The 22,785-nt window shown below is 60.6% G+C and overlaps 1 protein-coding gene and 1 long non-coding RNA gene across 7 annotated transcripts in view; both read right to left on the bottom strand.

Annotated features, from left to right (window-relative positions):
• AAK1 (AP2 associated kinase 1) overlaps nucleotides 1–22,785 on the bottom strand; it is a 117,589-nt gene that overhangs the window by 2,439 nt on the left and 92,365 nt on the right. For 3 of the 6 annotated variants that reach the window (XM_064175592.1, XM_064175590.1, XM_064175591.1), the window contains 5 exons: nucleotides 20,671–20,772; nucleotides 18,468–18,569; nucleotides 17,051–17,161; nucleotides 13,329–13,433; nucleotides 11,034–11,560 (listed from right to left, as the gene is read on the bottom strand). The exons of 2 other annotated variants lie outside the window; for them this stretch is intronic. In XM_064175592.1, the coding sequence (XP_064031662.1) occupies nucleotides 11,466–11,560; nucleotides 13,329–13,433; nucleotides 17,051–17,161; nucleotides 18,468–18,569; nucleotides 20,671–20,772 (515 nt within the window). In that variant the 3' untranslated portion in view covers nucleotides 11,034–11,465. Of the gene's footprint in view, nucleotides 1–11,033; nucleotides 11,561–13,328; nucleotides 13,434–17,050; nucleotides 17,162–18,467; nucleotides 18,570–20,670; nucleotides 20,773–22,785 lie in introns of those variants that run through there. One more of the 6 variants, XM_064175593.1, reaches the window with a different exon arrangement.
• On the bottom strand, nucleotides 9,927–10,808 carry LOC135192463 (uncharacterized). Its single transcript, XR_010308994.1, has 2 exons — nucleotides 10,534–10,808; nucleotides 9,927–10,481 (listed from the first exon to the last, which is right to left on the bottom strand). It is a non-coding gene; the product is annotated as an uncharacterized LOC135192463 (long non-coding RNA).

Below are 22,785 nucleotides of genomic sequence, written 5' to 3'. Positions count from 1 at the left end.
CCGAGGCAGCCCTCGGGGAGGCTGAGGTCCATCCCGAGGGATGCTCCTCAAGCTGCTCCGGCAACATCCACGCCCCAGGGGGCAGCCTGCGGCTCCCAGTGGCTCCTGCTGCTGCTGCAGCAGCATTCAGCGCCCGCACAAGACAGAGGAGGTTGAGCACTCCAGGCCATGCCTTGCAGCCAAGCATCCCACACAGCTCCGCAGCTCTGCTTTGCCTCTGCGCCACTGCGCCCGGGGCAGGGAGAGCCTCAGTGCTCGGCTCCCCTCCAGCAGCAAGAGCCCAGCCTGGGGCTGGCCTCGCTTTAGGACTCGACACAGACAGAAGAGAAGATCTCTTACCTTCAGAGAGCTACTGGCAGGTTAGGAGGGTGTCAGTGGGCTCATGTTAGCAAGAGGACAGGAAGAAGGCAGGTGAAAGGTAAGCAGTGTGCAGTGCAGGAAGCAGCAGCAGGGTCAGGAGCTTGGCTGGTGGCCACTGAGCGATGGACAAGTGAGGTATTAACCAACCCACCCTGCTGTGACCCCCAAACTGCCCCCCCCAGCTTCAGCATTCCATTGCCTCCTGCCAGCACCATTCCGTCAGCAGCCCCAGGGACCCCTCACAAGGAATGGCACAGCAGCAGGCAGGCAGTGGGCACCAAAACCAGGCCCTGCTGGGAGGGATGGCAGGGCTGGAGAGCTGGCAGTGTGCTGCAGGGCACTCCACAGGCACTGCCTGCCCCTCCTGGGGCTCAGCACTGGGGCATTGCTCGGGGGCTGCAGTGCCTTGGCAGCAGTGTGGTCTCCCAGCAGGCTGGTTAGGGGCTTGCCAGGAGAGAGGCCTGGGCAGAGCAGGACCAGCTGCCAGGTCACACAGGTGCCTCTGAATGACCCAAGCCTCATCCAGAGCACAGGGAAAGGGGAAAGAGGGAGTGGTGGTGGTGGTGGTGGTGAGCATCACACCAGGGCTTGTGTCAGGGGAGCACGAACAAGAGCCCTGCCCAGAACTCTCCTGGGCCAGGGTGCCCTGTGCCAGCAGCTGCCTGGCGTCACACAGGCCATGGCACTTGGAGAGAGCAGCAGGAGGCTGTGTGTGATGGCAGCAGCAGAGCCTCTGCCCGGGGCTCTCCTGCTCTCCCAGCAGGTGAGAAGGGCACCAAAGGCTCAGAAGCAGCTTCCCCCCTTGCTGAGGCCAGGAGGTGAACCCCCCCAGGGAGGGAAGAGTGGAGCAGTGATCAGGCAGCAGCTCAGAGCTGGGCTCACCCAAAGCTGCCAGGAGGGAAGGGCTCTGCCAGGCTGGGAGCCACATCAACAGGCACAGCAGCAGCAACCCACAGTGAAGTCTGAGAGGGGTACTGAGGGAGGGGAGCACCATCTGCACCCCCATCTTCTGCTGCTTGATGCTGAAGGAGCAAAGCTGGCAGGCAGCATCCCCCAGCAGCTGCTCACAGGCACCTTTGCACCTTTTCCTCCCCAGGCTCCTGGTTTCCTCAGCTCCTCTCCTTCAGCAGGAAGCAGGAGCCCAGACCCAGAAGGAGCTGTGGCAGCATCACCTGGAGGCAGGCAGCACCATGCCAGCATCTGCTGCAGCTGCCAGCAGGCTGCAAGTCCCACCAGGGAGTGGCTGCAGCAGCTGCCAGAGGAGATGTGCACTGAGGAAGGCCTGAGCCATGCTGAGACACTGAGGTCTGCAACCAAGCTCCAAAGCCTCTAGAGTGAAGGGCAGGGCAGAGCCAGCCAGAGGAGGGCCCCAGGAGGCTCCAGGCCCTGCAGACAAACATCTCAGAGCTTTGAGGACAGAGCTGGCAGCCAGCACTGAGAGATGCTTGGCCTGAGCTGGGAGCCCAGGCAGGCTGCAGCACTGCAGGGCTGGTTCCACAGAGGTGAGGCAGCTTTGCTGTCTTGCAGCAGAGGAGAGGGCACTGCCAGCTGCAGGCAGCCTGAGGGGGAGGGACAAACCTCACACGGCCAAGCTGGTGCCTGCTGCTGCTGCCACAAGCCCTGCCCTGGGGGCTGGCACAGCTCCTGTCACACCCAGGGCAGGCTGTGAAGAGACCTGAAGCTGTTCTGCCCCCAGTGCACACAGCAGGGCACCCCCCCCCACCCCTCCCATGCCAAGATGGGCACTGCCAAGGGGCAGCTGCCCCCACTGGCCCCTCCGGGGAGCTCAGGTCTGCAGGCAGTGCTCTGCTTTTCACACCTGCAGGCTCCTAACAGCTGCAAGCTTTAGAGCACAGAACCCCTCCAGGAGCCTCTCCCTAGCCCCTGCACAACATTTTCTGCTGCAGGCTCAGATCCAAGCACTAAAGAAGCAATTCCTGAGCTAAGCTCAGCTCCCTCTCTGCAGGCACAACCCCACCTCGCACTCAGCACCCCTGGGAGGCAGCCTGCAGGAGCTCAGGGGCTAGGCTGGAGCCCAGAGCAGGCTCCCGAAGGAGCTCTCCCAGCCCCTGAGGCAAAGAGGGCACTGATGTGGCAGAGCTGCCAGGAAGGCTGGACAGGATTCCCTCTCCCTAGCATGGGGCTGCCAGGAGGCAGAGCAGGCACCAGGATGATCTCATGGCTGCAGCACAGCCCAAAACAAGAGTGCCAGGGCAGGCAGAGGCACTCCCAGGCTCTGGAGCTCCTCTTCCACCTCTGCCTGCCCACGGGAACCAGACGACCTTCAGTGTCCCTTCCACCCCAAACCCCTCTGTGCTTCCATCGAGTCAGGAAGGTTTTAACCCGTTCCAGCACGGTGGGGGTGGGAAGGGACCTCTGGAGATCATCCAGCCCAACCCCCCCTGCTAAAGCAGGGCACCCACAGCAGCCTGCCTGGACCACAATGCCCAGCTGGGGCTGGAACCTCTCCGGAGAAGGAGACTCCACAACCCCTCTGGGCAGGCTGCTCCAGGGCTCTGCTAACAGCAAAGCAGCAGCACAAGGTCTGACATCTGACAAGGCTCACAAGATTCCTCAGCCCTTCCTCCCGCTGTTTTTCCTTGCATTCCAAGCCCCTGAAGCAAAGGCACCGAGCAGCAGCAGAGAGCTCTGGGTGCTCCCAGGGAGGAGCTCTGGCAGCAGAGCAGCTCAGGCCAGCATCAGCACCAGACGGCAGCAGGAAGCTTTGCTGCTGCCTGGGGCTGGGAGGGGACCTCAGGTCTGCAGTTCCAGAGGGTGAGGAACTGAATGTGCCACTTGGGGCACAGTGCCACAGACACCTGCCCTGTGCAGAGTGAGGGTGTGAAACACCCACCCAAGCAGCACTGCCCAGCAGCCTGTGCCCAGCAGCCTGTGCCCAGCACTGACCAGCTGCAGGCACACAGCAGCAGCTGGGTCCCCTCCCTCGCCCAGCCAAGGGCTGGCAGTGAGTCTGCTGCTGCCTGGCACTGCCCAAGCCGAACAGAAGGCAAATTTCTGGGGGTTAAACTCCCTCCTGTGCCGGGCAGGAGGCTCACACAGCAGCTACGACCTTAAAGCAGCCTGAGCCGAGCAGCCAAGCCTTGCTCCCCAGGAGCACTGAGCCGCTGCTGGGCATGCTCTGTGCTCCCCCCGGGGGCACAGCTGAAAGAGAGAACACAGCAACCAAACCCAGACACAACGAAAACCTTTCTTCTCCTTCCCCCAGCCTCTGCTGCCTGCTGGAGTGGAAGCAGGCAGTGCCCAGCAGCCACGGGGGCTCCCCTCACCAGAGCCCCCCCACCAGCCTCCCCCACCCCACAGCCACACTCCAGAGCTCCTCAACTGAAAGATGGATTGGCTAAAAAAAATCACCCAGCAAAACCTCCACCCAAATCAAACCACCAACCCCAGAATGCCCACACTGGAACAGTTCCAACCCAACCCCAGCCCCCAGCCCCAAACCCCCTCCTCCAGCCCAGCACACACAGGGTGCAGCTTGCTGACATCTCTGCAGGCAGAGGCTCCACTCTGCTGCCTGCCTGGACCCCCTAAACCTGCTGAACCCTTAAATCTGAATCACATCAGAGCCTTCACTCTGCTAACAGAATGCAGCTTGGAGCCAGCTTTAAAAGGTGGTGCTGGGAAGTGCCTGCAGGCAGCATCCTCTGAGCCCTCAGCATGGGAAGTGCCTGCAGGCAGCAGCCTCTGAGCCCTGAGGCTGGGAAGTGCCTGCAGGCAGCAGCCTCTGAGCCCTCAGCATGGGAAGTGCCTGCAGGCAGCATCCTCTGAGCCCTCAGCATGGGAAGTGCCTGCAGGCAGCATCCTCTGAGCCCTGGGGCTGGGAAGTGCCTGCAGGCAGCAGCCTCTGAGCCCTCAGCATGGGAAGTGCCTGCAGGCAGCATCCTCTGAGCCCTGAGGCTGGGAAGTGCCTGCAGGCAGCAGCCTCTGAGCCCTGAGGCTGGGAAGTGCCTGCAGGCAGCAGCCTCTGAGCCCTGGGGCTGGGAAGTGCCTGCAGGCAGCAGCCTCTGAGCCCTGGGGCTGGGAAGTGCCTGCAGGCAGCAGCCTCTGAGCCCTGGGGCTGGGAAGTGTCTGCAGGCAGCATCCTCTGAGCCCTGAGGCTGGGAAGTGTCTGCAGGCAGCAGCCTCTGAGCCCTCAGCATGGAAAGTGCCTGCAGGCAGCAGCCTCTGAGCCCTCAGCATGGGAAGTGCCTGCAGGCAGCACCCTCTGAGCCCTCAGCATGGGAAGTGTCTGCAGGCAGCAGCCTCTAAGCCCTCAGCATGGGAAGTGCCTGCAGGCAGCAGCCTCTAAGCCCTCAGCATGGGAAGTTCCTGCAGGCAGCAGCCTCTAAGCCCTCAGCATGGGAAGTGCCTGCAGGCAGCATCCTCTGAGCCCTGGGGCTGGGAAGTGCCTGCAGGCAGCAGCCTCTGAGCCTTCAGGCTGCAGAACATCTCCACTCCCTCCCTCCAAGTCCCCTCCACCATAACTCAGCTCTGCACAGGGATTCCCTCAGGCTGCCCCTGGTGCAGCAGCAGCACCAAGCCCCCACTCAGCCCCTCCACCCCAGCAGGCTGCACCTGCAGCCCCACGGAAGCCTGTGGGGACTTGCACAGCTCCTCTGCTCTGGGGACAGGCACAGTGGCTTTGTCACAGCCACCACAGGCTGCCTGGGCTCTGGGGGCTCCAGGCTGTGGGGGCAATGCCTCTGCTCACCCAGTCCAAAGAGATCCCCAAAGGCAGAGGCAGGTCAGAACCCAAACCCTCTCAGAGCCAAGCAAGAGCCAGCAGATGAGTTCCAGCTGTTCCAGGTGTGAACATCTGCCTGCCCAGAGCTGATTCTTGCACCCAGAGCACCACCTCACTTTGGAAGGGAGCTGCCCCCTGCACCCTGGCTGCAGTGGCAGGATCCTGGCAGCAGGACACAGCCCATGCCAAGAGCACTGCCAGGAGCTGCAGACTGGCAGGGGAGAAAGGCTCCCAGCAGCTAGCACCAACCAACAGCAGAGCTCTGCTGGGGGCCTGCCTGCACCCCACTGCTGAGCCTGCAGCCCCTCCAAGGGGACAGAAACATCTCCCATGGCTTCCAACAAGCCTCCAACCACTCCTACACCGTTCTGGGGATGCTGCTCACACAGCATCTCCTGGGTGGATGCTGGATGGAAGCAGAGTTTGTGCCCTCGGGGCTGCCACCACCCCCCTGGCTTCTGAGCAGCACAAACAGTACCCAAGGGCTGGAGGACACTCAGAGAGCTTCACATAGGAAACCAAACTCGAGTCCTGGGGTCAGCTTTGAGCCCCTCACTGCCAGAAGGACATTGAGAGGCTGGAGAAGGGCAACAAAGGTGGAGAAGGGTCTGGAGAGCAGAGTTGGGGAGGAGCAGCTGAGGGTGGTGATGCTGGAGGAGAGCAGGCTGAGAGCAGAGCTCATTGCTCTCTGCAGCTCCCTGAGAGGAGGCTGGAGCCAGCTGGGGGTTGGGCTCTGCTGCCAAGGAGGAAGGGGCAGGATGAGAGGCAAAGGCCTGACATTGTGCCAGGGGAGGGTTGGGTTGGAGAAGAGGCAAAATGTCTTTGCTGCAGGGGTGGGCAGAGACTGGCACAGCCTGCCCAGGGAGGTGGTGCAGTGCCCACCCCTGGAGCCACGCAAGAAACCTGTGGCCACGGTTTGGTGCCCATCATGGGGCTGGGCTGATGCCAACATCAGAAGCTTTCCCAAGCCAACCCTCTGCAGTCACTCCCAACGTCCTCTCCTTCCACCTCTCCCATTCCTACCCAGCCAGCAGCAAAGGCTTTCTGCTGGACAGGCTCTAGAGCACAGAGCCCTGCCCAGCACAGAGCAATGCCCAGCACAGAGCCCTGCCCAGCACAGAGCAATGCCCAGCACAGAGCAATGCCCAGCACAGAGCAATGCCCAGCACAGAGCCCTGCCAGAGCAGAGCCCTGCCCAGCACAGAGCAATGCCCAGCACAGAGCCCTGCCAGAGCACAGAGGAATGCCCAGCACAGAACAATGCCCAGCACAGAGCCCTGCCAGAGCACAGAGGAATGCCCAGCACAGAGCCCTGCCCAGCACAGAGCAATGCCCAGCACAGAGCCCTGCCCAGCAGAGAGGAATGCCCAGCACAGAGCCCTGCCCGAGCACAGAGCCTTGCCCAGCAGAGCAATGCCCAGCACAGAGCCCTGCCTAGCACAGAGCAATGCTCAGCACAGAACAATGCCCAGTACAGAGCCCTGCCAAGCACAGAGCCCTGCCCAGAGCCCTGCCCAAGCACAGAGCCCTGCCCAGCACAGAGCAATGCCCAGCACAGAGCCCTGCCCAGCACAGAGCAATGCCCAGCACAGAGCCCTGCCCGAGCACAGAGCCCTGCCAGTGCAGAGAGCATTGCCCAGCACAGAGCAATGCCCAGCACAGAGCCCTGCCCAGCACAGAGCCCTGCCAATGCAGAGAGCCCTGCCCAGCACAGAGCAATGCCCAGCACAGAGCACAGAGCAATGCCCAGCACAGAGCCCTGCCAGTGCAGAGAGCAATGCCCAGCACAGAGCCCTGCCAGTGCAGAGAGCCCTGCCCAGCACAGAGCCCTGCCAGTGCAGAGAGCCCTGCCCAGCACAGAGCCCTGCCAGTGCAGAGAGCAATGCCCAGCACAGAGCCCTGCCAGTGCAGAGAGCAATGCCCAGCACAGAGCCCTGTCCGAGCACAGAGCACAGAGCACTGCCAGTGCAGAGAGCAATTCCCAGCACAGAGCCCTGCCCAGCACAGAGCAATGCCCAGCACAGAGCAATGCCCAGCACAGAGCACAGAGCCCTGCCAGTGCAGAGAGCAATGCCCAGCACAGAGCCCTGCCCAAGCACAGAGCAATGCTGGAGCACAGAGCCCTGCCAGTGCAGAGAGCCCTGCCCAGCACAGAGCACAGAACACTGCCCGAGCACAGAGCCCTGCCCAGCACAGAGCCCTGCCAGTGCAGAGAGCAATGCCCAGCACAGAGCCCTGCCCAGCACAGCTGCCAGCCTCTGCCTTCCCCACCTGCCCCCAAGCAGGACGGCAGCCGCCGGAGCCAAACCCACTCCAGAACACTCCCAGTCACCTCCGCTCGTTGCCTAAAGCGCTGCCACCACCCGGGCAGAGCCCTGCGGGACCCCGAAGGAGCGGCAGCGGCAGCAGCGTTCTTTAAAAGTACTTTTAATTCCGACAGAAATCTTTTGTCTCTAATATACAGCAGAGAGGGTGCTCGGAAATTCCATTCTCTCTTCATAGAATCTCAGGCTCTGTCTATACAATAAACTCTTCTATCTAGGAAGCTTTTGTGGCTTTTCCAGTCCAGCTTTTGGGGGTTTTGGGGTTGGGTTTTTGGGGTTTTTTTTTTGCCTTTTAATAGTTTTTTTTTTTTTTGCCTGTGCTTTATAGGAATATAAAACAAAATAATTCATCATCATCATCATCATCATCAAGGATATGAAGGAATTCGTTAATGAACTTCTCTCCACGCTTTGACTCAAGGTCATCTCCATAGTGTTCTGATGTAAAAGCTTCTCTTGGGGGGTGCCAGGGGGACACAGGTCAGGATACGACACACTGAAGCAATACTTTTATTAGTTAGGTGGAGGTCGGAAGAGAGGAGGAGGAGCTGGAGAGCAGAGACACAGCCGAGGGAGGGCAGCTCTATGTACAGAGTCGGTTAGAGTAGGTGGGGGAGGCAGGGAGGGGGCAGAGCAGAGACTGCAGGAGAGGAGAGGAGCGGGCAAGAGACTCTGAGTTGTTGCCTTCGGAGCCAGAGGGGGACAGACACACTGCGGCCGTCGGGGCCGTCGCATGTGGGAACTGCACTTTGTACTACTACGGCTACGAACACGCACACGAGGTCAGCAGGGAGCTACTAACGATGCCACTACAGAGCAAGAGTCCTGCTCGGGAGGAGCTTTCGGGTACCAGAGAGAAATCCCAGACTTGGCGGCCAGAAGCCAGTGAGGAGGAGGAGTCCCGGCCCGAAAGGGAGGGAGAAAAGAAAAGGTGGAGGCGGCGGAGGGGGAGCAGCGCTGACCTCAGCCCCCTGCCCCCTGCCCCCCCCCCCGGGCGTGCTGAGCAGTGCGCAGAGTCCGCAGCAGCCTTTGCCTGCTGCACCAAAGCTTCCAGCGCCCAAGCGCTCTGCACTGGAGAGTGGCAAGAGAAGAGGGGGAGCCAGGACAGGTACCTGAGGCTTGGCTGAAGCCAGGGCTGGAGAGAGACGATCGCCTGCAGGACGATTGCTTTCATACAGCATTTACAGGAGCTGGGGGGGCTGGGGGGGGGTCTCTATTTCGGTGGGGTTTAATTTCCAGTCAACCACAGAAGAGCACTGCCAGCTCACAGCTCTGCTGCTCCACAGTGCCCTGCCCACCCCAAACCCAGGGCAGCAGCAGGCTGCTCGCAGCCTGACCCCCGTGGGCTCGCCTCGAACCCTCCTCGGGAATCGCACGGAGCTGCATCCGCAGCGCTAAGCAGCAGCTCTGGGGGTCGGGGGGGGGTCGGAGGGGTTGGTTCCCTCTCCCCCCGCCCAGGGAAGTGCAGCTGATTGACAAGCAGGGTCGGTGAAGAGCAAACCCTGAGCTGGGGCCGCGCAGCGAACTCTTCATATGCACCATCACCATCACCGGGGGCGGCAGGCGAGGGCGCGTCGGAGGCGCTCGGGGCTCGCTGCCCCCCCCGGGAGCACACAGCGGGGACCGAGAGCTGCAGCTGCCAGCCCCGGCCCCTTCCTCCTGCCCCTTCCTCAGCATCCCAGCAACGAAACCCAACGGGAACGAACCCGAAAGACACCAAACACAGAGCGCTGGAGCGCAGCTGCTCACGCTCTGCTCTAGGGAGGAAGGGGTGAGGAGGAGCAGGCAGCCGCAGGCAGCCGCAGGCAGCCGCAGGCAGCCGCAGGCAGCGGCGCTGCGGGGACAGCTCAGCAGGGCGGCCAAGGACAGAGCTGCCCTGGCGCTCAGGCTCCCGGGGCAGCTGCGGGAGCAGCCACAACAGGGTTACACCAGCCTTAGGGAGGGCTACCTGCTGCAGGAGCAGCCACAACAGGGTTACACCTGCCTTAGGGAGGGCTACCTGCTGCAGGAGCAGCCACAACAGGGTTACACCAGCCTTAGGGAGGGCTACCTGCTGCAGGAGCAGCCACAACAGGGTTACACCTGCCTTAGGGAGGGCTACCTGCTGCAGGAGCAGCCACAACAGGGTTACACCTGCCTTAGGGAGGGCTACCTGCTGCAGGAGCAGCCACAACAGGGTTACACCTGCCTGAGGGAGGGCTACATGGTGCAGGAGCAGCCACAACAGGGTTACACCAGCCTTAGGGAGGGCTACCTGCTGCAGGAGCAGCCACAACAGGGTTACACCTGCCTGAGGGAGGGCTACCTGCTGCAGAAGCAGCCACAACAGGGTTACACCAACCTTAGGGAGGGCTACCTGGTGTGGAAGGAATCACAACAGGGTTACACCAACCTTAAGGAGGGCTACCTGCTGCAGGAGAAGCAGCCACAACAGGGTTACACCTGCCTGAGGGAGGGCTACATGGTGTGGAAGGGATCACAACAGGGTTACACCAGCCTTAGGGAGGGCTACCTGCTGCAGGAGGAGCCACAAGAAGTTTTAGTCGGCTTTAGAGGAACCACAACAGGTTTACACCAGCTTTAGAGAGGGTTACACCTGGATCAGGAGGAACCACAACAGGTTTACACCAGCTTTAAAGGAACCACAACAGGTTTTTGCCAGCTTTAGAGGAACCACAGCAGGTTTACACCAGCTCTAGAGAGGGGTACCTGGTGCAGGAGAACCACAACAGGTTTACACATCTTTAAAGAGGGCTACACCTGGTGCAGGAGAACCATAAGAGGTTTTTACCAGCTTTAGAGAGGGCTACACCTTGTGCAGGAGGAACTACAACAGGTTTACACAGCTTTAAAGAGGGCTACACCTGGAGCAGGAGGAACCACAACAGGCTTACACCAGCTTTAGAGAGGGTTACACCTGGTGCAGGAGAACCACAACAGGTTTACACCTGCTTTAAAGAGGGCTACACCTGGTGCAGGGGAACCATAAGATGTTTTTACCAGCTTTAGAGAGGGCTACAGCTTGTGTAGGAGGAACTACAACAGGTTTACACCTGCTTTAAAGAGGGCTACACCTGGTGCAGGGGAACCACAACAGGTTTACACCAGCTTTAAAGAGGGCTACACCTGGTGCAGGAGGAACACAAAGGTTTTTGCCATCCCTAGAGGAACCACAAGAGGTTTACAGCAGCTTTAGAGGAACCACAACAGGTTTTTGCCAGCTTTAGGGAGGGCTGCACCTGGTGCAGGAGGAACCAAAGAGGTTTTGCCAGCTCGAGAGGAACTACAAGAGGTTTACAGCAGCTTTCCAGAGGGCTACACCTGGAGAGCTGAGCCAGAATTGATTTCCCCAGGGTGCAGGAAGGGAAGGGGAAGGGGGGGAAGGGGAGGGGAGGGGAAGGGGGGGAAGGGGAGGGGAGGGGAAGGGGAAGGGAGGGGAGGGGGAGGGGGAGGGGGAGGGAGGGAAGGGAAGGGGAGGGGAGGGGAGGGAGGGGAAGGGGAGGGGGAAGGGGAGGGGAAGGGGAAGTGGAAGGGGAGGGGGAAGGGGAGGGGGAAGGGGAGGGGGAAGGGGAAGGGGAGGGGAGGGGAGGGGAGGGGAGGGGAGGGGAGGGGAGGGGAGGGGAGGGGAGGGGAGGGGAGGGAAGGGAAGGGAAGGGAAGGGAAGGGAAGGGAAGGGAAGGGAAGGGAAGGGAAGGGAAGGGAAGGGAAGGGAAGGGAAGGGAAGGGAAGGGAAGGGAAGGGAAGGGAAGGGAAGGGAAGGGAAGGGAAGGGAAGGGAAGGGAAGGGAAGGGTTGGGTTGGTGACTGTCTCCTGTTGGCTGCTTTGTTTTGTCTTTAATTAAGGAAGGGCCAAAAAAAAAAAAAAACAAAACACCACAAAAGGGAAAAAAAAAACCAAAAACCAACTCAAAAGAGCAAGGAAGGAAGAAAATAGTTTGGGCTGCAAGAAGCGAGGCCAAGAGAGGCAGGAGTGGAGGTAACTCTTCTGGCAATGAAAGCGGAGCACTGGGGCCGGACACTGCTGCTACTGTGTCACTGCTACAGGTCTATCAGCTGGTCCACCAGCAGCAGAGACCTGGCTATGTTGGGAAGACTGGACTCAGAGCTTCCACTGTTGTTTCTAGAATGCCCACCTGGAAGGGTGAGAGATAGGAGTTCAGTATTGAACAGGACACAGACAGACAGACACACAGACAGACAGACAACAGCTCCAGGAGCCAGCAAGCGAGAAGCCCAAAGGCAAAAGCGAAGCAGCAAATTGCCTCAAGCTCTTCTGGCTCCCTGCAGCACAGCAGCAGCACAGCAGCAGCACAGCAGCAGCAGCAGCAGCAGCTCCCTCTTCCCACCCTCCAAGCCCCTTCCCTAGAGCTGGGAGTGGATAAACATCACAGCAGCAGCAGCAGCAGCTCACATTTCTTTCCCCCCCCTAAGCTGTACATGTCCCTAGGCTGCAGAATCTTGACCCTGGCTAAAGAGGCTGTAGAGGAATGGCAGATCCCATGGCCTGCAGAGAGGACAGGGAGGGTGGTGAGACACTGGCACAGGTTGGCCAGGGAGGATGTGGAGCACTGGCACAGGTTGGCCAGGGAGGATGAGGAGCACTGGCACAGGTTGGATGAGGAGCAGTGGCACAGGTTGGTCAGGGAGGATAAGGAGCAGTGGAACAGGTTGGCAAGGGAGGATGAGGAGCACTGGCACAGGTTGGCCAGGGAGAATGTGGAGCACTGGCACAGGTTGGATGAGGAGCACTGGCACAGGTTGGCCAGGGAGGATGAGGAGCACTGGCACAGGTTGGTCAGGGAGGATGTGGAGCAGTGGCACAGGTTGGTCAGGAAGGTTGTGGAGCACTGGCACAGGTTGGATGAGGAGCACTGGCACAGGTTGGCCAGGGAGGATGAGGAGCACTGGCACAGGTTGGTCAGGAAGGTTGTGGAGCACTGGCACAGGCTGGATGAGGAGCACTGGCACAGGTTGGCCAGGGAGGATGAGGAGCAGTGGCACAGGTTGGCCAGGGAGGATGTGGAGCACTGGCACAGGTTGGCCAGGGAGGATGAGGAGCACAGGCACAGGTTGAGGGTGGTGAGACCCTGGCACAGGTTTCCCAGGGAGGTTGTGGAGAAGCAAAGATCACATTGGGTGCTTCTGTGCTCCACAACCTCCCTGGAGGTGTTCAGTGCCAGGCTGGATGAGGCCCTGGCACCCTGTGCTGGTAGGAGGTGACCCTGCCCATGGCAGAGGGTTGGCACTGGGTGGTCTTTGAGGTCCCTTCCAAGCTGAGCCATCCTGTGGGGCTGTGGCTGTCGTTGCTGTGAGCCAGGGGACAGCAGTGCTGCACAAGGAGCAACTTCTCCAGCCTCTGCTCAAAGCTCTTCAACAGGAGCTGGGCACTGCCTGCCAACCAACAGGGCACTGCCTGCCAACCAACAGGGCACTGCCTGCCAAGCATCTCACACTTGCTTCCCACAAGCACCTCTGACAGACAAAACCCTGCCCCTCAGCAGGGCTGCCAGAGCTGGAGGGGCTCAGCAGCACCTCTCTGTCTTGTGCCTCATGCTAAGTGAACTCAGCAGCTAAGAGATGTCCCCTCCTGGGCTGGGGCAGCCACTAAGGGGGTGGGAGGATGCAGCTCTGCACTGCACTGCAGCCAGAGCCTGGCAGACTGGCAGGAATGACTGCCTGGCACCTCAAGATGCTTCCAGGGCTCTTCTTCTGGGTCTGCAAGCTTCTCCCAGAGAGAATGTGGGGAAGCTCCAAGGCTCCTGTCAGTGCCAGCCTAAGCTCCCTGAACACTCCAGGACAGCATCTGCAGGGCACCAGCTTTGCTCCACTGCTCCACAGCTCGTTCAGGACCATTGCTCTCCTCCTTGCTTCTCCTTCTGTCCCCCCCACAGCCTGGCTTACCTTGTGAACTTTTGGATATCAGCACTGGGATTGGGTCAAACTCATCTTCTGGCACTTTCTCAGAGCCCTCAGGAGCATCAAAGCCTGATATCAGGTTAGTATCTTCTGCAGCAGGGAAGGAGAGACAGAGGTGAAGGAGCAAAGAAAGCAGAGTGGTTAGAACTGCTGCAGAGGGTTAGAGCAGCTTCATGCTCCACAGGCAGGGTTTAGAGGCAGGAGCTGCACTTCAGAGGTGGAACTAAGCTGGTTCAGTCCTTGGTGAGGAAGGGCAGGAGCTGAGAGAGTCAATAGAGAAGGGGAGGGAGGGAAAGCAAACCAAGAGCCAGAAGAGAAGCAGCCCCAGGCTGACAGGACAACAACTGGCACAGCCCAGAGCTGTGCTACCAGCCTGGGCCTTAAGCTGCCATCAGCTGTCAACAGGTGCCACCAGCCCTCACTTCTCTGCTGTGAGGCTGCTGGAGGCCTGGAGCAGGCTGCCCAGAGAGGTTGTGGAGCCTGCTCTGGAAAGCTTCCAACCCTCCCTGGCCATTGTGGTCCTGGGCAAGCCCTGCTGGGGCAGGAGGGCTGCAGTGGATGATCTCCAGAGGCCACTTCCATGCTGGCATTTGGGCATTCTGCACTCTCTGCCTTCACCCAGTGGCTGCACAGTGCAAGGGAGCAGCTCTGGCTGCCAGCTCCCAGCTCCTGTGCACAGGGAGAAGCAAAGGGCTGGGAAAAACCAAAGCCAGGCAGAGCAGAACTTGCAGACAGCTGTGAGAGCCAAAGGCTCTGTGCTGCTCCAGCAGGCAGAGCAAGGTGAGGTCCAAGAGCTGAATGCCTGAAGATGTACCCAGACACCCAGAAGAGCTTTGCAAGGCCTCTGGAGCAGCCCTGGCACAGGTTCCACACCAGGGCAGCTGCAGTCAGACACCTGGGCAGAGGCACTGCCAGCACTCTGCACAGCACAGCAGACATTGCCCTGCCCTGGCAGGCCCTGGCACACCTCTAGGGACTGTCCCACTCTGCTGTCCTTGGACCTTCCAGAACCTGCTCCTCAGTTCCTCCAGGAGATGCCCCTGGGAGCCTAGGAGGGAGCCACAGGAGTGCAGGGCTGCCAAGGCACAGGAATGCTCCTGCCCAGCTGCTCTGAGGGGGGAAAGCTTCTCCCAGGAAGCTGGCAGCAAGGCAGCAGGTTTGGGTGCAAGAAGCCTCTTAGGGCCAGAGAATGCTTTGGAGAAGCCTCTGAGGTCATCCAGGCCAACATCAGCCCAACCCCACCATGGGCACCACACCATGGGCACAGGGCTCTGGAACACCTCCAGGCATGGGCACTGCACCACCTCCCTGGGCAGCCTCTGCCAGGCCCTGCCCACTCCTGCAGCAAAGACTTTTTGCCTCTTCTCCAACCCAACCCTTCCCTGGCACAACTCCAGGCCTTTGCCTCTCATCCTGCCCCTTCCTCCTTGGCAGCAGAGCCCAAGCCCCACCTGGCTCCAGCCTCCCCTCGGGGAGCTGCAGAGGGCAGTGAGGTCTCCTCTCAGCCTCCTCTCCTCCGGCCTCACCTCCCCCAGCTCCCTCACCTGCCCCTCCCCAGCTCTGGTGCCCTCCCCTGGCCCTGCTCCAGCCTCTCAATGTCCTTCTGGCAGTGAGGGGCCCAAAACTCACCCCAGGCTGTGAGCTGTGCCCCACCAGTGCCCTGCCTGGCTCCTGCTGCCCACACTGTGCCTCTGCAAGTCATCTGCCCACAGCTGGCACTGCCCTCTGCTCGCAGCTGGCACTGCCCCCAAGGACTTACACACACTGCTCAGAGCTGGCACTGCCCCCAAGGGCACACACACACTGCTCAGAGCTGGCACTGCCCCCAAGGGCACACACACACTGCTCACAGCTGGCACTGCCCCCAAGGACTTACACACACTGCTCAGAGCTGGCACTGCCCTCTGCCTGCAGCTGGCACTGCCCCCCAAGGACTTACACACACTGCTCAGAGCTGGCACTGCCCCCAAGGGCACACACACACTGCTCACAGCTGGCACTGCCCCCAAGGGCACACACACACTGCCCACAGCTGGCACTGCCCCCAAGGGCACACACACACTGCTCACAGCTGGCACTGCCCCCAAGGGCACACACACACTGCCCACAGCTGGCACTGCCCCCAAGGGCACACACACACTGCTCACAGCTGGCACTGCCCCCAAGGGCACACACACACTGCCCACAGCTGGCACTGCCCCCAAGGGCACACAGACACTGCTCACAGCTGGCACTGTCCCCAGGGGCACACACATTGCTCACAGCTGGCACTGCCCCCAGGGGCACACACACACTGCTCACAGCTGGCATTGCCCCCAAGGACTCACACACACTGCTCACAGCTGGCACTGCCCCCAAGGTCTCACACACACTGCCCACAGCTGGCACTGCCCCCAGGGGCACACACACTGCTCACAGAAGTTCCTGTGCAGTGCCCACTCCAGCTGCCAGCCTCTTGCCCTGTCCCTGTGCCACTGCTGTGGCCACACTGCACAGAGCCAGCCCAGGTTCTGGCTGGGTGCTCTCAGCCTGGGCACAGCCACCTGGGCCAGGGCACAGCCTCCCAGGGCCCTCTGCTCTGGAGCAGATCCCTGCAGCAGGACCCTCCCAGGGCTTCCCTGGGGCCCTCTGGTGCTGCTCTGCTTCTGCACTTGGGCTTTTCCCTGCTCTCTGCTGTGACCCCGAGGCTGCCTCAAGGGGCTCCTGCTGAGGACTTTCTCTCCTGCACCCCCCAGAGCCCAACTCACCACCCAGGCAGAATTCTCCTCCCCTCACAGCTTCACAGATTGCCTCAGGTCCCAGGGGACCCTCAAAGGCCTTACCCTGTGCCAGCAGCAGAGCTGAGCCTCAGGCTGCCTTCCACAGCTCCCAGTGCAGCCTAAAAGCAGCTCCTCAGTCCCCTGTGCCAAAAGCAAAGCACTCAGGAGCTGAGCAAGGGCTGCAGACAAGAGCCAGCTCCTCACACCTGCTCTGCCCCTCTGCTGCATCCCTGTTCCAGGGATGATCCTGGACAAGCCTGGTCTGGACAGTCCAGCTGAGAGCCTTTGCCCTCAGCACTTCAGTGTGCAGGCTGAGTCTGACCAGCTGGAGAAGGGAAGAGAGGAAAGGAAAGGCCTAGGGCAAGGGAAGAAGCCACAGCAGAACCTGTCAGAGCATCTGCTGGTCTGAACTGGAACCAGTTTGGCTTTGGGAGAGCTGAAAACCATGTCCCAGGACTCAGGTGTTGGGCAGAGAGGGAGAGTCCAGGAGGGGACAGTCCAGGCAGGGGACAGTCCAGGCAGGGGACAGTCCAGGCAGGGGACAGTCCAGGGAGGGGACAGTCCAGGCAAGGGAGAGTCCAAGGAGGGGACAGTCCAAGGAGGGGACAGTCCAGGCAAGGGAGAGTCCAGGCAGGGGAGAGTCCAGGCAGGGGAGAGTCCAAGAGGGGACAGTCCAGGCAAGGGACAGTCCAGGCAGGGGACAGTCCAGGCAAGGGAGAGTCCAGGCAGGGGAGAGTCTAGGCAGGGGAGAGTCCAGGCAGGGGAGAGTCCAGGCAAGGGAGAGTCCAGGCAGGGGAGAGTCCAGGCAGGGGAGAGTCCAGGCAGGGGAGAGTCCAGGCAGGGGAGAGTCCAGGCAGGGGACAGTTCAGGCAGGGGAGAGTCCAAGAGGGGACAGTCCAGGCAGGGGAGAGTCCAGGCAGGGGACAGTCCAGGCAGGGGAGAGTTTACCTTTGTGAGGCTGAGCTGCAAAAGCTACAGGAGCAAACTCGTCCAGGAGGTCAGCAGCAGGGTTAGAAAGCAGAGAACAGTCAAGCAGAGAATCCTCCCCCGTGAGCGAGTCTGGATCCAGAGCAGCAGGCAGAGGCAGCGTGGAACAGGACACAGAGAGGGTTAGCCCCCAGGGACACCTTCCTCTGACCCCACTCAGGGCACAGACACAGCCTGGCAGCAAGGCCAGCACAGAAGCTCCCCCTGGGTGATGGCAAAGGCTCCTCACTGCTCCCAGCACCTCCAGCCACACACAGCCTGTGCTGGGGGCCCCAAAGCTGAGCTGAGCACCCCACAGCAGTGACACAGGAGGGGCAGTGGGGAGGGAAGGGACTGCAGGGACTCTGTGGCCAGGCAGAGGTATCAAGCCCCAAGAGGGAGAGGCTCTGTGGAGAGCTCAGAGCAACCCTGCAGTACCTGAAGGGTAGAGGAGAGCTGGGGAGGGGCTTTGGACAAGGGCTGGGAGAGACTTCACAGAGCAGAACACAAGAGAAGATCCATCAGGTGCTGAGCTCAGAGCCTGTGTCCTGTGTGCCAGCAGCTGCACAGCTCCACAGCTGGCTGAGGGCTGGCAGAGGGCAGCTGGGCACCAGCTGGGACAGCTGAGGACATCCTCACCCACAGCAGAGCTTTGTTAGTCCTTGCAGAAGAGGCTTCAGAGCAGCCTGAAGGGAGAGCTGGAGAGGGACTGTGGACAAGGGCTGGGAGTGCCAGGAGGAGGGAGAATGGCTTTGAGCTGGCAGAGGGGAGAGGGAGAGTGGAGATGAGGGAGAAGTTGTTGAGAGGGAGGGTGAGGAGAGCCTGGCACAGGTTGAGGGTGGTGAGAGCCTGGCACAGGCTGCCCAGGGAGGCTGTGGAGCACAGAAGCACCCAATGGGATCAAACATCACAGGGCTGGAAGGGACCCCAAGGACCATCCAGCTCCAACCTCCCTGCCATGGGCAGGGACACCTCACACCAGAGCAGGCTGTGCACAGCCTCCTCCAGCCTGGCCTGAAACACCTCCAGGGATGAGGCTTCCACCACCTCCCTGGGCAGCCCCTGCCAGGCTCTCAGCACCCTCCTGCTGAACAACTTCTTCCTAACCTCCAGTCTCAATCTCCTCATTTCCAGCTCTGTTCCATCCCCCCCAGTCCTATCCCTCCCTGACAGCCTCAACAGTCCCCCCCCAGCTCTCTTGCAGCCCCCTGCAAGGCCACAACAAGGTCACCTCAGAGCCTTCTCCTCTCCAGACTGCACAGCCTCAACTCCCTCAGTCTGTCCCCACAGCTCCAGCCCTCTGCTCATCCTCCTGGCCCCTCTCTGGACACCTCCCAGCACATCTGCACAGCAGTGTTGGCACATCCCTGCCCCTCCAGCCCCCTCCTGCCTCACCAACCTGTTCTGTTGGAGGCAAGCGACTCGCTCTGGGACACCAGGCGCTGGGGCAGTGGAGCCTCCAGGCCAGGGATGAGGCTCTCCACAGCCACCTCAGCTTTTCCTTTCCACAGGGGCATGGCAGCAGAGCAGAGAAGAAGCCAGAGGTTAGTTTTGGTTTTGCAAGAGCAGGAAGCACAGTGGCAGTTGTCTGAAGCCTTCAGCTCTGAGAGGCTGAAGTCGGAGGCAGGTGGAGCGAAGGCTGCAAAGGGGTTGGGTGGGTTGGGGCAGTTCTGTGTTTGATTTACTCTTGGTGCAGCCCAAAGTGAAACAAGGGATGAGAAGAGGGAAGGGAGGGAAAGTTGAGGAGGGTAGAATGAGAGTGGAGATGGGGAAGAAATTGTTGGGAGGGAGGGTGGGGAGAGACTGGCAGAGGTTGAGGGTGGGGAGAGATTGGTACAGGTTGAGGGTGGGGAGAGATTGGTACAGGTCGAGGCTGGGGAGAGATTGGCACAGGTTGAGGGTGGGGAGAGATTGGCACAGGTTGAGGGTGAGGAGAGATTGGTACAGGTTGAGGGTGGGGAGAGATTGGTACAGGTTGAGGGTGGGGAGAGATTGGCACAGGTTGAGGGTGGGGAGAGATTGGTACAGGTTGAGGGTAGGGAGAGATTGGTACAGGTTGAGGGTGGGGAGAGGTTGGCATAGGTTGAGGGTGGGGAGACCCTGGCACAGGTTGCCCAGGGAGGTTGTGGAGCACAGAAGCACCCAATGTGATCTTTGATCACATTGGGTGCTTCTGTGCTCCACAACCTCCCTGGAGCTGTTCAGAACCAGGCTTGGATGAGGCCCTGAGCATCCTGTGCTGGTGAGAGATGTCCCTGCCCATGGCAGGGAGTTAGCAACTGGCAGGTCTCAAAGGTCCCTTCCAACCCAACCCATCCCTGTTGGTTCTGCCTGCCCCAAATGCCAGCACCACAGCTGCCCTCTTGGTCAGGGGAGGCTGATGCAGGACTGCTGGTGGCACAGCAGTGGTGTCTGTGAGCTGCAGGGTCACCCTCTGAGAGCATTCAGACAACTGCCAAGAACTGCAGAAGGCAACAAACCTGCTCAGGATTGAGCTGCTTCCTTCCCAACCTTCCTAACCACAGCCCAGCAGCTTGCAGGCAGCCAGCCTGGGGGCTCTGTTTGGAGCCCAAACCCAGCCAAGCAGTGAGCAGTGACTTGGCAAGGAGGTGAAAGCATCACCCTGCAGCCTGCTGCAGCTGAGCTCCTGCCAGCCTGGCATGGGCAGGCTCAGGATATGCCCCATGCCAAAGGCAAGGCTGCTGAGGGTGGAGGGCAGAGCCTGGGCTGTGGTTACACAACCAGCAGGGATCTTGTGCAGGGATCCTGCAGCCCATGAGCTTCTCAAGAGCAGCACAAGACACCAGGCACAACCATGCCAGGCTCAGGCCTGCCCTCCCAGCACCGAGGGCTTGAGGGCAGCAAAGGCAGCTGCAGCTCAGCACCATCCAGAACCTCCTGCGGGGCTGCATCTCGCCGACATCAGAGGCCAGGTTCGAGGGCAGTGTGGGGTAAGCAGAGTCAGCATGCAGGGCAGGGCAGGGAGAGGAGGAGGAGGACAAAGAGGAGGAGGAGGAGGAGGAGGAGGAGGAGGAGGAGGAGGAGGAGGAGGAGGAGGAGGAGGAGGAGGAGGAGGAGGAGGAGGAGGAGGAGGAGGAGGAGGAGGACGAGGAGGAGGAGAAGGAGGAGGAGGAGGAGGAGAAGGAGGAGGAGGAGAAGGAGGAGGAGGAGGACGGAAGAGGAGGGATGAGGAGGAGGAGGAGGAGGAGAAGGAGGAGGAGGAGGACGGAAGAGGAGGGATGAGGAGGAGGAGGAGGAGGAGAAGGAGGAGGAGGAGGACGGAAGAGGAGGGATGAGGAGGAGGAGGAGGAGGAGAAGGAGGAGGAGGAGGACGGAAGAGGAGGGATGAGGAGGAGGAGGAGGAGGAGAAAGAGGAGGAGGAGGAGGAGGAGGAGGAGGAGGAGGAGGAGGAGGAGGAGGAGGAGGAGGAGGAGGAGGAGGAGGAGGAGGAGAAGGAGGAGGAGGAGGAGGAGGAGGAGGAGGAGGAGGAGGAGGAGGAGGAGGAGGAGGAGGAGGAGGAGGAGGAGGAGGAGGAGGAGGAGGAGGAGGAGGAGGAGGAGGAGGAGGAGGAGGAGGAGGAGGAGCCCTGGGGGCATCGTTACCATTCACAGCGTCTGAGGTGCTACCGAAGGGGTCAGCCAGAGGCAGGAGCTCAGGCAGCAGCAGTGCAGGCTCAGGAGATTTGAGTCCCTCAATCAGTTTTTCTGGGTTAAGCAGGCAAAGGAAGAAGGCAGCAGGAGGAGGAGGAGGAGGAGGAGGAGGAGAAGAGAAGAGAAGATTAATCAGGTGCTGAGCTCAGAGCCTCCTGTCCTGTGTGCCAGCCTCAGGGCAGCAGCTGCACAGCTCCACAGCGTGGCTGAGGGCTGGCAGAGGGCAGCTGGGCACCAGCTGGGACAGCTGAGGACATCCTCACCCACAGCAGAGCTTTGTTAGTCCTTGCAGAAGAGGCTTCAGAGCAGCCTGAAGGGAGAGCTGGAGAGGGACTGTGGACAAGGGCTGGGAGTGCCAGGAGGAAGGAGAATGGCTTTGGAGAGGGGAGAGTGGAGATGAGGGAGAGATTAGTGAGAGGGAGGGTGGGGAGAGACTGGCACAGGTTGAGGGTGGTGAGACCCTGGCACAAGGTTGCCCAGGGAGGTTGTGGAGCACAGAAGCACCCAACGTGATCAAAGATCACGTTGGGTGCTTCTGTGCTCCACAACCTCCCTGGAGGTGCTCAGTGCCAGGCTTGGATGATGCCCTGAGCATCCTGTGCTGGTGGGAGGTGTGCCCATGGCACAGGGCTGGAACTGGATGAGCTTTGAGGTCCCTTCCAACCCATTCCATGAACCTGTGCACGGAGCAGCAGCTGAAGGTGCCCCAGATGTGGGCATGCAGCACCTCTGCCTTTGCTCAAGAAGGGAGCCAAGCCAGAAAGCATCACCCAGCCAGAGTGGTGCCAGGCATCAGAGCCAGCCCGGGTTAGGCACTGGCAAGCTCCCAACTCATGATTTCAGCTCTCAGGTGTCAAACCAGGGAGGTCCTTCCCAGCACTGCAGCTCCTGAGGATTCCCTTAGTCTCCAGAGAGAGAAATTCAGACAACCTAGGGCAAAAATTCACCTCAGCTCCTAGTAGTAGATGGCTCAGGCTGGAGGGGAGCTCAGAGCTCATCTCCAGCCCTCACACCATGCCCAGGGACACCTCTCAGCTACACTCAGCTGCTCTAAGCCTCACCCAGCCTGGCCCTCAACACCCCCAGGCAGGAGGCAGCCACAGCCTCCCTGGGCAGCCTGTGCCAGGCTCTCTCCACCCTCACACTCAGCAGCTTCTGCCTCAGCTCCACTCTCAGCCTGCTCTGCCTCAGCTCCAAACCATTGCCCTTGGCCTGGCTCAGGCTCCCTCAGCAGAAGTCTCTCTGCAGCCTTCCTGCAGGCTCCCTCCAGGCTCTGGCAGCAGCTCTGAGCTGCCCCTGGAGCCTTCTCCCCTGCAGGCTGCACCCCCCCAGCTCCCCCAGCCTGTGCTCACAGCAGAGCTGCTGCAGCCCTGGCAGCACCTTTGTGGCCTCCTCTGGCCTCCCCCAGCAGCTCTGTGCCCTCCTGCTGCTGGGGACAGCAGAGCTGGGGGCAGGGCAGGAGGTGAGGTCTGGGCAGAGAATGTGTCCATTTCAACTCGGAGTGGCTGCAACTAGAACCCAGCCTCTGCTCCATCTAGAACCCAACCTCTGCTGCATCTAGAACCCAACCTCTGTTCCATCTAGAACCCAACCTCTGCTGCATCTAGAACCCAACCTCTGCTCCACCTAGAACCCAACCTCTGCTGCATCTAGAACCCAACCTCTGCTCCACCTAGAACCCAACCTCTGCTGCATCTAGAACCCAGCCTCTGCTCCACCTAGAACCCAACCTCTGCTGCATCTAGAACCCAACCTCTGCTGCATCTAGAACCCAACCTCTGCTCCACCTAGAACCCAACCTCTGCTGCATCTAGAACCCAGCCTCTGCTCCACCTAGAACCCAACCTCTGCTCTGTCTAGAACCCAACCTCTGCTCCACCTAGAACCCAACCTCTGCTCCACCTAGAACCCAACCTCTGCTCTGTCTAGAACCCAACCTCTGCTCCACCTAGAACCCAACCTCTGCTGCATCTAGAACCCAACCTCTGCTCCACCTAGAACCCAACCTCTGCTGCATCTAGAACCCAACCTCTGCTCCACCTAGAACCCAACCTCTGCTGCATCTAG

This window comes from Pogoniulus pusillus, chromosome 42, assembly GCF_015220805.1.
Source record: "Pogoniulus pusillus isolate bPogPus1 chromosome 42, bPogPus1.pri, whole genome shotgun sequence".
Lineage (NCBI taxonomy): Eukaryota > Metazoa > Chordata > Aves > Piciformes > Lybiidae > Pogoniulus > Pogoniulus pusillus.
This window is presented reverse-complemented; position numbering and strand designations above follow the sequence as displayed.